Below are 12,149 nucleotides of genomic sequence, written 5' to 3'. Positions count from 1 at the left end.
CTTTTCAAAATTATTATATTACTTTTTACTACACTCAAATAAATTATTAATCTATAAAATACATCATTTTTTTTTACTTTTAGTCACTTATAATGTCAACTTTAAAAAAATATTAACATATCAAAATAAAAATAATAATTAATTTTAAAATTGTAATATAATAAAAACACAAAAATAGAAATAATCAAGTTTTGTTGAGAATATGTTAACTCTATATATAATTGAAAAAATGTGAAAAAAATGATAAAACTCAAAAAAGTCCTAAACATAATCATGAGACGTAATATGGTGATTGTTCACATCATCTCTTAATCATGAGGTTGAGGGTTTGATCCACGCCTATGAAATTAGTTATTGCTACTGGCGGTGGACTCGGGTCATAAGATTGGAAAACGATAATTGACAAAAATCATGTTAAAATTAATGGAAATGCTTAATTTATTATTATAATTTATAATATAAATGTTTATATTATTATTTATTCATACTCTCTTTTCTTTTCTCTTTTCAGTTTTTTTAATGAAATAATTTTGAATATAATGAATTTACGAACCAAAATTTAAGTATCTTTTATCTTCAATATTGATTGTTAGATTAAATTGGATCTAAGGTACATTCTTATACTTGTCAATGTATATTAATAGTGAAATTATCACTTGAAACTCGCTAGTCATACTTAAAAAAAAACTTTAATAGTTCAATGACTTAAATAAAATTTTTTGAATAATTTAAGTGATAATTTTGTAATTTATATGGGTTAGATTACCCTTTAAATATTTAATTTTATTATTTATGTGATAATATTTATTTTATTATTATTTATTAATTTATAATAACAACCACCGACGGACATTCATTAGCCGAACAAAAAAACCTAACCGCGCAACCCAAAAGAAGTGAGCTCAGCCTCACCCCATTCAAAATCTTGGTCACGAGTCACGATTTTGTCCGACAGTACTTTATTCTAAAATAATAATAACAATAATAATAATAGACCCATTCGAAGAACGACTCCTATAAATACAAGCCTCTCATTTTCACTCTCCTTATCTCTCTCTTATACTATCAAAACACATCACTGCCCTTGCACTCGGATCATACCAATCAATCAAAATCCCCAAAAAAATATTAAAAAAATGAGCTCTCAGATTTTCAGATCTGCTTCTAGAGCCGCCAGGTCTCTCCTTTCAGCATCCAAGGCTTCTCGCTTTTACTCTGGTAAACGTCTTTTCTTCATTTCTCTCTTGTTTGGGAGCTGATAGATGGCTGATCTGTGAAGTCATTTCTTTCGACGAATATACATATTTCCCGATAATGCAACTTTGATTACTTTCTTTCATAATATTATCAGTTTTCGGAGGAAGAAAATTTCATTAAATGTGGAATAACTGATTTGAAAGCATTTGTTAAGGGTATCGTTTTATTAGTATCCATAATTTTAGAGCAATCCTGTGATTGATTTTCAACTCTGATTTTTAATTTTCTGTATTTGTCTATGTGAAGTATCGAAGCTGATAGTTTTATTTGAACATTTTGCATTAACTTGTGCTGATATTGAAATGATTTTTTTTTCATTTGTTTTTCACTGTTGTTTGGATGGGAATTTGTCCTATGCGCCTGTTTAGCAACCCCAAACCACTTTCTAAAAAACTTTACTCTAGCTTTTAATTATTACCAATTTATTTGTGTTAGTACTATACTTTTTCTTTTGAAAGCTGCGAAAAGTTAAACCTAACACCTATAACTATTCTTGACGTAGACACCCAAAAGGGTAAAGATTAGAAGAGATATGTTACTTTCCATGCTTTTCGTTGTGGAATCAATTCTTATTTTGTTGCCCCTTAATGATTTGATTTACATACACTATCAAAGAGAAAAGAAAAAGATTTATTCCAAATCTTTATGCACCTATGCTACCCACATGATCTGTCTTTCGCTTTGCTTCAATTCTATTGGTTCTGAATTCTTTTTTTCCTTTTATGATTTCGTCGACATATTTGAGGGCACATGTTTCTCTCTCGAAGAAACGGCTCAAGTCGCTATGTGCTTAAGTTGGGAATATAATATGGATAGGGAATTTCTATTGTGCTTGCACCTAATCACTTTCATGAGCTAACTTAGTTGGCGGCATGTGTTATGGAACTATTTATGTTTGTAAACTAAAAAAAGTGCGCATTATGTTAAATGTGAATGTTTTGGTCCATTTGTGAGTTTCTACTTTCATACACTGTAACTTTTGGTCCATGTGGTGAAAATGCTGGTTTTGTAGCATGCAAAACAATATGTTTTAAGCTTTTTAACTATTGTGTTGTGGTCTGTAGAAGGGCGAGCTGTAGCTGCCGCTGCAGCAGTTTCACTTGGCGGTAAAGTGCCTCTTTTGGCTTCAGCTTATGGAAGTACTGCTTCTGCCAATGCATCTAGAGCATGGCTTTCAGGAGTTTTTGCTCTTCCAGTGGCAGGTTTGGATGACTTTTAACTTTTTCCCGAGTTTATCTTCCAGGGTCCTCTATTTTTCATTTGGAGTAATTCTTTCTGTTATCCCTGTCATACTTGTAAAATAAAATGGATGACAAAATAAAAGGGTCCATGGCAAGTTCCTAGCTTTAGAACTTTGGATGCGAGAAGAGGAGCCTGGTCTCTTGCTTAAGTTTTAGCATTGTGGCTTCCTAGACCTCTTCAACAATAATTATACTTTGCATTAACACAGTAGGGAGGAAACGCTTTATTGTGATGCATTTTAGACTTGATTTCTTCCCTAAATTTCTTCCAACATTGTGCCCCGATCCCAAATAATGTACTGGCCATCATCATATATCTGTGCATTGATCTAACTTGTTTCTGCCGCCTTTTCTTCTTTTTGTCTATTCGCTTTCTTTTCCGTGTCCATCTACTGCCTGCTTCACAGTTATTCGCATAAAATAGTTTATTGTGCTACCTTTATCCTTGAAATGAATTTTGATTGGTTGTATGATGATGACAAAATAAATTTATTTGCCAAATGGCTCAAGTTTCTACCTACTTTCACTCTTGGAATTAATTCTAAAACAGAATGAAGAGTATTAGCAGTGTAGATGCTGTGGGTTAAAATGGAAAATGAAAAGAAGAAAGTATAGCTTTATGATTGTGATATTTTTACTTTCCCCTCAACCCCAAAAAAGGAAAAAGAATAAAACAAAAGAATATATCCTGAATGTCTGTTTTCATCATCTTTGTAGCTTACATGCTTCAGGAGCAGGAGGTTCATGCTGCAGAGGTAATCCATCACCATTCAATTATGTAGCTATTACTTTGTATTTTCCATTGTTTATGCTATTCATCTCCTTTTCTCTTCTTCTTCTACGTGTGTGATGAACCATTTTTCTTCATTCAGATGGAGCGCACCTTCATTGCTATCAAGCCTGATGGAGTGCAAAGAGGGCTGGTGAGGTCCATCTGACCTTTATCGTCAATTTAAGAAGTCTTCCAATCATCTATTCTATATTGAAATAAGGAACATCAACAAATTTGTATTATTTTATTATTATCATACTTCTCGCATTCTGCTTGTGGTTGATGGAAAATATATACTGCACATTATGGTTTTCTCTCCTTTTCAAGTTTTACAGGTTTTGGTCTTTTGGATCGAAACATGTCAGATAGCTAACTAAAGCCTGTGTCTATTCCAGATTTCAGAGATCATCTCTCGTTTTGAGCGCAAAGGGTTCAAGCTTGTGGCTATCAAGTTGGTGGTTCCTTCAAAGGAGTTTGCCCAGAAACATTATGATGACTTGAAGGAAAGACCCTTTTTCAATGGCCTGTGCGAATTCCTCAGCTCTGGTCCTGTTCTTGCCATGGTAAAAAGAAACTAGAAACCTTATCATCTCTTCGTATTTGCTTCAGGCCGAGCTAAGCTAATCTCATTCACATGCAGGTCTGGGAAGGAGAGGGGGTGATCAAATACGGCCGGAAACTCATCGGAGCAACAGATCCTCAAAAATCAGAGCCTGGAACCATCAGAGGTGATCTAGCCGTGGTTGTCGGAAGGTATAAGCTTTTGTTGTTACTTTACGTAAATTTTTACATTGCATGAACTTGTTCACCATGGATATGAGCTTGAGTTGTTCTTTTGCTGTGCAGGAATATAATTCATGGGAGTGATGGTCCTGAGACTGCCAAGCATGAAATCAACTTGTGGTTCAAGCCACAAGAGTTGGTTAACTATACAAGCAACGCTGAGAAATGGGTCTATGGAAACAACTGATGAGGGCATCTTTTTTCAAGTTAATCAGTAGTAGTTCAGGAAAATTTAGTCCCACATCAGGTGTGGGTTAGAGGCATAATTTTTAGAATAAATGCGTTTTATGGAGGTGAGGAGCATTGAGCCAAAAGCTTTGATGTTTGTCATAGTTAAACTAGTGCTCGAAAAATAATATATATTTTTTTTCTTCAAACTCAAAATAATAATCCCTTTCACCTGTTTAATATAGAGTGGAAATACTGCACTTTTCCCATTTAATTATTTCTCCTTGGGCTTAAGTTTTTGAACTTGTTTTGATAAGGGAATGACTATTATAATGTTATTTTTAAGTCCATGGGTAAAAACCGGTGTTCCCTACTTCCCTTGTCTTTGGATAAGTCAACCTTCATAGAAAATTTTACTTATTTAAGTTGATAATATTTGTAAAATGAATAAAACAATAAACTACCAATTTTAAGAGTTGCGGTGTGATAATTGTTTAAAAATCGTGGCACTTTAATTAGTCATCTTTAATTGACGTAATAATTACGTTTGACAAAGGCGGACTTGAAATTAATTATATTTAAATAATCAGTGATTGGACTTTAATAACAAACTTGAAATCCGCCAAGCCAACCTATAAAAATGCCAGTTTCTACATGCTCAGTTCACTCGTTTTGCTGTTAGCGTAACAGCCAAGCATCTAAAGCCTTCAAACACAAATTTCCCCTTTATTTCCTGCTTCGAAAACCCAAACCCCTAGGGTACCCGGGAATTCCTTTCGCATTCCTCGTCAAAGCTCCTCGTTAGATCTCTCTCTTTCCTGGAAAAAAAAGAGAGGGTAAGTTTCTCTCCTCGAATCCTTTGCATTTTTCTTGCATCCCTCTCATATGATCTGCAAATTTGTATATTAATTGTTTGTTTGGTGAGTTATTTTCCCGTGTAAACCTTACTCAGTTGTCTAGGCTTCTTTTTCCCTTTTTTTTATTAACTTTTTTTGCGGATTTATTTGTTGGTTTGGTGAGTGGTGACGGAGGGTTTTTGTTTTTATTGTTATTAATTCTCTTACATTTTGGTTTCTTAATTTTAATCTTTTACGTAGCAAAGTGATAAATTATATCGTGGAAGTTATTTATCATGTAAATTTTATTTTAGAATCTCTTGAAAAGGCTTTCCTTATTTCCTATGTGAGTATATTGTGTGTTTCTCACTTCAGATTGAACTGCCTTTTATTAATTTTTTTTTTATTTCAAATTATCTTCATCAACTGATTTGGATTATAAAACCTGTTTACTTTGTCATATGGAGGCTAATCCACTTACAAGTGAAGCAATAGCTCTCACAGAAAAGAAAATGAACATGACACTGGGTGAGCTATTAGCTGTTTGGTCCTTCTTAAAGTTATGTTCTTTAAGGGGAAAATAGTCTTCTGAATTTCCTTTTTTTTATATGGACATAGATGACATCATTAAATTTTCAAAAAAAAAAACAACTTAAAATAAAGTCAAGAAGCAGCAAAGTCTACCTGTATGAATTTTCTTACTCAAGATCATATTGTCACTGCATGATGGAATTGATATTCTTATCTATTTTTATTTTCTTTAACATCAGAATAAAAGCCACAAACCTGTGAGTAATGCTGCTAAAGAGAAGGCTTTTAAGGTTCGACAGTATATGGACTCGTGTTCCTCTCTTAGACGGGTCTGTGGTTTTTAATTTTTTTCCCGTTGATAAATTTCTAATGTACTTGGTCCATATGTTAATTAGGAAACCTTTTTCTTTCTCCTTTATGTTCCATGGTTTATCAGGGGGTTCTAGCTCAAAGAAGGTCAAATATCCAGGGAAATCGATTTCCCTTTACTGCTGAGGCTTCACGTAGAGCTGCAGTTGCCCCTCTTCGGTCTGGAGCTTTTAATGGTAGCAGAGCTGCAGAGTGTCTAATTTGAACAAACCAAGGTATATGGATTTCAAATAGTTCATATTGTTGCTTTATGTGAGCAGCTATTGTTTCTTATAACTGGAATTGTTGCAACTGCAAGAATTACTGCTCATGTAATGGCTGTTTTCTGTCTTTGAATTATTCCAGGTAAATCATGGATCTTCTACAATATTGATGACCTGTGGAATATGGTCCTGATAACTTATATCCAATTGCATGCTATGTGGAACTCCCAAAATTTGACAAATTTCTTGTGGGAAGAGTTGCCAAATTTGGGATTATCTTGAAGTGTTTGGCTTTTGTTATTCACACTACCCAAAGTAGTATGCTTGTAGCCTGAGCTTTGTATCTGTGGTGTGCAAGATCCTTAATCTGGTTAAGTGGTTAGTACTTTGGAATTAGTTTTCTGCCTCTTGGTTTGCATATTGAAGGATCAAGTAGCAGGTGTGATGCGTTTGAAGAGGATGAATTTAGAAACACGACACCATGTTTGATGATTGCAATTGTGCAAGAGCTGTAAACGTGCATTCACTAGATTAATATCGTTCCTTTAGGTGGCTTGTTACATGATTGGAGGACAAGCTCTTCATTTGTCTGGAAATGTTAACTGGGTAGTGTGTGTCCCAATGGGTTCTGTAGTTTCTTCTGCTGGGTCTTTCCTTTGATTTTGGTTTTCCTTATCAAGTTGTTTTGATCACTTTTGATTCTTTGATGGCTATAGTCATTGCGAGGCTGCATTTCTTCAATTTGCACTACTAGTTTTTACTAGTCTCGAGGCATGTGATTTATCTTATGAGCGCTTTTTTTGTTTGGTCCACTGTTGATGCTTCATCTCTCATCATTTCTAGGATCTCTTACCTGCTAAATTTCCTCGGTCAAACTACTGATTGATTGACACCATGATATTCAATTTAAAATTGACAATTTTTGGCAAAGAGAATATTCTGCTGCCTCTGGTGCCTTGTTGAGATATATTTGAGCTAGAAATAATGAAGCAGGAAGAATATTAGATTGGGGAATGCTGAAAGGGTTAAATCGATTTTATCTACTTGTTTAGATGTAAATTTAACATGTATTACTGAAACTTTGGTGGCATCGAGGACTGTGTTGATTTTCTTCACGAGGCTGGATTTAATATCCCCTTGAAGAAGGACTATAAAGCTAGTGGAGTCTGCGGAAAATGGCACTTTTATATAGTTTTAAAGATCACACTTTGAATTGAAAATGCACTTTTATAATGTTAAAGTTGATATTTTTAGGTCAATTTTTTTATTTAACTATTTTAAATAATATAATTGATTAAATAAGTTTAAAAAAAGGATCAGAATTGGATTTCTTTTAAGATTATCCCAATGGCTGCTTGGGGGTGTAGCTCATATGGTAGAGCGCTCGCTTCGCATGCGAGAGGCACGGGGTTCGATTCCCCGCACCTCCATTAAGCTTTTTTTTTTTAAAAAATACTGTAGCTTTTTAGATCAATAGATGAAAAATATAATAAAAGTTATGAAAAGCCAATGGGGGTGTAGCTCATATGGTAGAGCGCTCGCTTCGCATGCGAGAGGCACGGGGTTCGATTCCCCGCACCTCCATTTTTTAAACGCGAACACCAAACATGCACAGTGCAATCAAAACGATCCTTTTCCCATCCAATTTGTCCTCTGAACCTCTCGTTCCTCATCTTCTTTTTTTGGTCCAAAGTTACACCCCAAAAAATAGAAAGAAAAAAAAAGTTTAAACGGAAATCAAGTGCATAAACTCAAATTCCAGTTCTAAGCAGAGGCTAAAAATGAGTCTGAGCTTAGCTTCTTCACCATGGCTGTCTCGCTTTTCCCCTCCGAACACTAAATTTCCCGACTATTACTCTCCAAACAACTTCACTCTCTTTTCCCTCCTTTTACGCTCTAATCCCCTTTCTTCTCTCAAAACCAACGGCCCTTTCAAACTCAAAGCTTCCTTAAACGAAACCCAATCAAACGGTGTCGTTAAGGAGGAGGAAACCTTCGGTTTAGACGAGGCGCTACTGAGCAGAGTCTCGGCTACTAAAGATGCTGACGAAGCACTCGAAATGATCGCTCAAAGTCAGAGCGAAAGCGGTGAACAACTAAGCGGCGGTGTCGTAAGTGTTTCTGATTGTCGTTTGATAATAAACGCCGCGCTTGATCGTAACAATGCTGACTTGGCGTTGTCTGTTTTCTACTCCATGCGTTCCAGTTTCGACACAGGTTTTCTTTTTTCTTCCCCTTTACTGGTTGACTTTAAAACATAAAAAATAGTCTTTGTAATGTAGTTATTCGATGTTTTTTTGGTAATAGGTGTGAGTGAGAATAGGCCAGTGGTTGATAGATGGAAATGGTCAAGACCCGATGTTGGGATTTACACTACATTAGTTCTAGGCTTGGCTACATTGTTAAGGGTCTCTGATGCTCTTAAAATGATCGATGATATTTGCCGAGTTGGAGTTTCTCCTGGTGAGGAGGTGTGGACCAAGTTCTTTCTTTGAACTTCTTTAGCTATAGGAAAAAAAAAGGTTTCTTTGGATCAATCTGAATGAAAAAAAATTCTGGATCTTTTTGTTTCTCTTTTGAAAGGTTCCTTTTGGGAAAGTTGTAAGGTGTCCCATTTGTTCCATTGCTGTTGGTGTTGCACAACCACAACTTGGAATTCAGGTAAATATCATTGTAGCTTTTTGAAAGGTTCCTTAAGTTATGGAGGCTTGAGCTGAAATATGTGCATCTTTTACTCAAGATTTTTGCTTTCTATATTTATACGTTTCTGCAGATTGTATGTTGTGCCAAATGTCGCTACAAGTATGAGCTTGTTTCTGGCAACATAATTAGTGTTGACTCGGAAGAAATCAGGTTGGTTTGTTTCTGTATATTTTACTTTCTGGGATGTTTGACTTTTCCCCAGGAGCTAGTTCTGACCTGCCATGGCATTTAACTTATAGCTTGGTTTGTGTTCATATCTCAGTCATCAAAGTTTAGTGATGACTCTAATAAAAGAAAAATAGTGATCAAGTGTTTTTACTGAATAGTTGTGGCCTATGTGATTCAGACCCTTCATTTTTCTTTGAAGTACTCGTGGCCTATGCCATTATGAATGCACTATGTTTATGAGTTGAATTAACTGACTATAAAGCAACAAATTTTATTTGCTCCATTTTGGTTTTAGTGTTGATAACACACTATATTCGTGTATGGTGTTGATGCCGGGATATTCACTTTTGCTAAGGAACTCCTCCTGCCGAACGCAGCATGGAGATCCCAGCATGGAAAAGGGGGCTAAAATCTCTGCAAATATTGAAACAAAGAGTTCCTGCTGCTGTTCATTCTATTCTGGTATATATTCACTACCTTGTTTAGCCATTCGGTTTTTCTGATTTGACAATATGCTCTTTTGGATTCAAAACTTGGTTTTTGTATCATTCAGTGTGCTATTTGTTCATATTATTTATTTCATCAGTGATGACAAACTTCTTTTCCTTTTCCCCCTTCAAAATCCTCTCTGAACATTCTTTAATTAGTTCCACCTACATCCACATTGTAGGTACAAACCCCTTCTGGTGTGGCACGTACACACAGGTTTGCTACTGAAACAGTTGAGCTTCCTGCACAAGAAGGAGAAAGGGTAACCATTGCTTGTGCTGCTCCTTCAAATGTTTATAGAGAGGTCGGTCCCTTCAAGTTTAGTCCTAAGGCACCTAACTTTTACCCTGGGGAACCGATGTGCCTGACAAACCACAAAGATGGCAGGGAATCGCAATTACTAAGAGCCCCTGCAAAAGATGGAAACACTTCCATACTTAAGCCTCAGTTTGTCATTCCACTACTCACTGTTCTGGCTGCTGGAGATGCTGCCTCAGGGGTAATAGACCCAAGCTTACCACAATTGCTTTCAGTAGCTGCTGTAGGATCACTTGCTGTTGGAGCAACTTTAAATGCTGTCATTTTTCCACAATTAAATCTGGTAAGCTGCTATCTTGACTTGATTTCTGTTTTTGGTCAGCTATATTGACTTGATTTAGTTCTACCATTTGTCTACAAAACCTTAAAACCCTGTTATCATTGAGGTCCCTACCCTTTTTCAAGGCTACATCATTTAAACTATGTTTCTCACAACACTGTTTCTACATCATTTAAACGTTTCTTGCTCATGGCAATCAAGATAATTTAATTCAGCTCTGAATCTGTTTCCACCATTTCTATGGAACCTGTTAAGGAAGAAAAAGAAAAACAATTTTCTTGGACAGAATAAATGTACTCATTTAGTGATTGATGGTAACAGCTTCCTCAGAGATCAGTGGAAACAACTGCCATCAAACAGCAGCTGTTATCTCAGTATGATGTATTGCAGTCTCGCATCAGGGACCTAAAAGAAGCTGCTGAAAAAGAGGTACTATCAGGGACCTAAGACTATCTGTTAATTGCCTAGATATAAGTTGAAAGAATGTATTTTTCCAAATATGTTAGATAAATCACACTTCTCAATCAATCTGTTAGTCAATAGTGTTTATCTAAGTCAGTTCATCCTAGGGTGGCTTGATATTTAAGTCAAGAAGCTTGTTCATTTCTTGGTGTAGGTTTGGATGCTGGCTCGCATGTGCCAATTGGAGAACAAAATTTTTGCTGTAGGAGAACCTTCATATCGGTGAAACTCTACACATTATAATTACTGTGTTCTTAATTAATTTTATGCCTACTGGTCTTAAAATAAACATCTTTTCCATCAGCCATCATCGTGTTATCTGATGGCTCATAGGTACTTGATTTTCAGTACGGTGGAACAACGTTTCTTTGTTATCTTTTTCAGTGCCCGAAGAAGTAGAATCAAAAGGGTGCGGGAAGGCTTGGAGAATTCGCTCAGGGGAAGGATTGAACTTATTGATAGTTTTGCAAGAGTAACTCTTTCTATTATCGAAACCTTAACAACTCTTCACTTATGTTTAGTTTTTATGACTGTATCATATTAATATATATGTGGTATTTTATACTCCTCAGATATCGTCAATGATTGAAATCGAGGTGGAAATGGACTCGGATGTTCTAGCTGCTGAAGCAGCGAGCAATGCAGTGAGCACTAAATCTATATGTATCGTCTCTGCATTTAGCAAGCATATGTAGTAAGTAACAATTCTTTTTCTGTAGGAAACCATTGCTGAGCAGATACTACAAATCATGGAGCTTGAGAATCTTGAAGAGGCATGTTCCTATCTCTCAAAGCAATTTTCCTTTTATGTTCTTCAGCATGTCATTTGACTTTCAATTGATGTCTTCTGACATGTTTATACAGAAATGGAAACTCCAAGCCGAAGCAAATGACGAGGCTGAAAGACTACTTAGTTCCCAATCTATACCTACTGAACAGATTTAGATATCCAACCAGTAAATATTTGATTCAAGCGACACTCATTTTACATTGTTAAGCACCAACCTGTGGATCGTTGTATGCTTTCTCCCTAGGACATTATTTTTTTGATTAGATCAGACCAAAAGTCGAGGAATCAACATCAGGAACTAGATGTCAGACACCGATCCAAATACCCTTTGAAGCATTTCAATCAAATAATTGATGAGATGTGGGAAGATGGTGGCAACAAAACATCAATATTCCTGGTCATATATCCAAGAGCTATTCCAACAACTTGCTGGATAAACTTGGTTCAAGCCTTACTCTTTATATGTTAAATTCCATTTTTCTCTTGTATTAGATGAACTCATGGAATTCATTTTGGAACTTGTAAATTTTGCAGCAAATTGTATGTAATAATGTAAACAGATGAAGTAATGGTGAAAGCCAGTGTTATGCTTGTGGTTTCCTTTATATATATAAAAATTCCAGGTCCAATGGCTTTATTGGGTTTGTAAATGGAAAAAAGGTTTCCTAACTGCCCGGAAAATTCGAGGAGAATTACGGACAAATTTGGCCAGATTGGTATACTCGTTTTAGGTTTGATTCTTTTACTATTCGTATTCTGATTCTCTAATAAGGTAAATG

General features: G+C 35.6%; 2 protein-coding genes and 2 non-coding genes across 5 annotated transcripts; all 4 read left to right on the top strand.

Moving 5' to 3' along the window:
* The first annotated feature begins 875 nt into the window (after positions 1-875).
* On the top strand, positions 876-4,495 carry LOC121224342 (nucleoside diphosphate kinase 3). The gene is made up of 7 exons (XM_041107486.1): positions 876-1,218; positions 2,322-2,459; positions 3,216-3,253; positions 3,371-3,421; positions 3,666-3,833; positions 3,911-4,023; positions 4,117-4,495. The coding sequence occupies exons 1-7, from the start codon at positions 1,137-1,139 to the stop codon at positions 4,238-4,240; spliced, it is 714 nt and encodes a 237-aa protein (XP_040963420.1). The 5' UTR covers positions 876-1,136; the 3' UTR covers positions 4,241-4,495.
* Positions 4,496-7,517: 3,022 nt separating this feature from the next.
* Positions 7,518-7,590, top strand: TRNAA-CGC (transfer RNA alanine (anticodon CGC)). The gene has a single exon. It is a non-coding gene; the product is annotated as a tRNA-Ala (tRNA).
* An 81-nt stretch (positions 7,591-7,671) lies between these two features.
* On the top strand, positions 7,672-7,744 carry TRNAA-CGC (transfer RNA alanine (anticodon CGC)). The gene has a single exon. It is a non-coding gene; the product is annotated as a tRNA-Ala (tRNA).
* A 37-nt stretch (positions 7,745-7,781) lies between these two features.
* LOC107947126 (uncharacterized) lies at positions 7,782-12,007 on the top strand. Of its 2 annotated transcripts, XM_016881689.2 has the most exons (12): positions 7,782-8,377; positions 8,468-8,631; positions 8,744-8,821; positions 8,934-9,013; positions 9,409-9,493; positions 9,702-10,121; positions 10,440-10,547; positions 10,735-10,802; positions 10,965-11,052; positions 11,153-11,224; positions 11,300-11,353; positions 11,445-12,007. In XM_016881689.2, the coding sequence occupies exons 1-12, from the start codon at positions 7,942-7,944 to the stop codon at positions 11,523-11,525; spliced, it is 1,734 nt and encodes a 577-aa protein (XP_016737178.2). In that variant the 5' UTR covers positions 7,782-7,941; the 3' UTR covers positions 11,526-12,007. The 2 variants fall into 2 exon arrangements, 1 of the variants encoding a protein (XP_016737178.2); XR_001697057.2 differs by lacking the exons at positions 11,300-11,353; positions 11,445-12,007 and having other exon boundaries at positions 10,885-11,052; positions 11,153-11,225.
* The last annotated feature ends 142 nt before the right edge of the window (positions 12,008-12,149 follow it).

Source organism: Gossypium hirsutum, chromosome D12, assembly GCF_007990345.1.
Source record: "Gossypium hirsutum isolate 1008001.06 chromosome D12, Gossypium_hirsutum_v2.1, whole genome shotgun sequence".
Classification (NCBI taxonomy): domain Eukaryota; kingdom Viridiplantae; phylum Streptophyta; class Magnoliopsida; order Malvales; family Malvaceae; genus Gossypium; species Gossypium hirsutum.
This window is presented reverse-complemented; position numbering and strand designations above follow the sequence as displayed.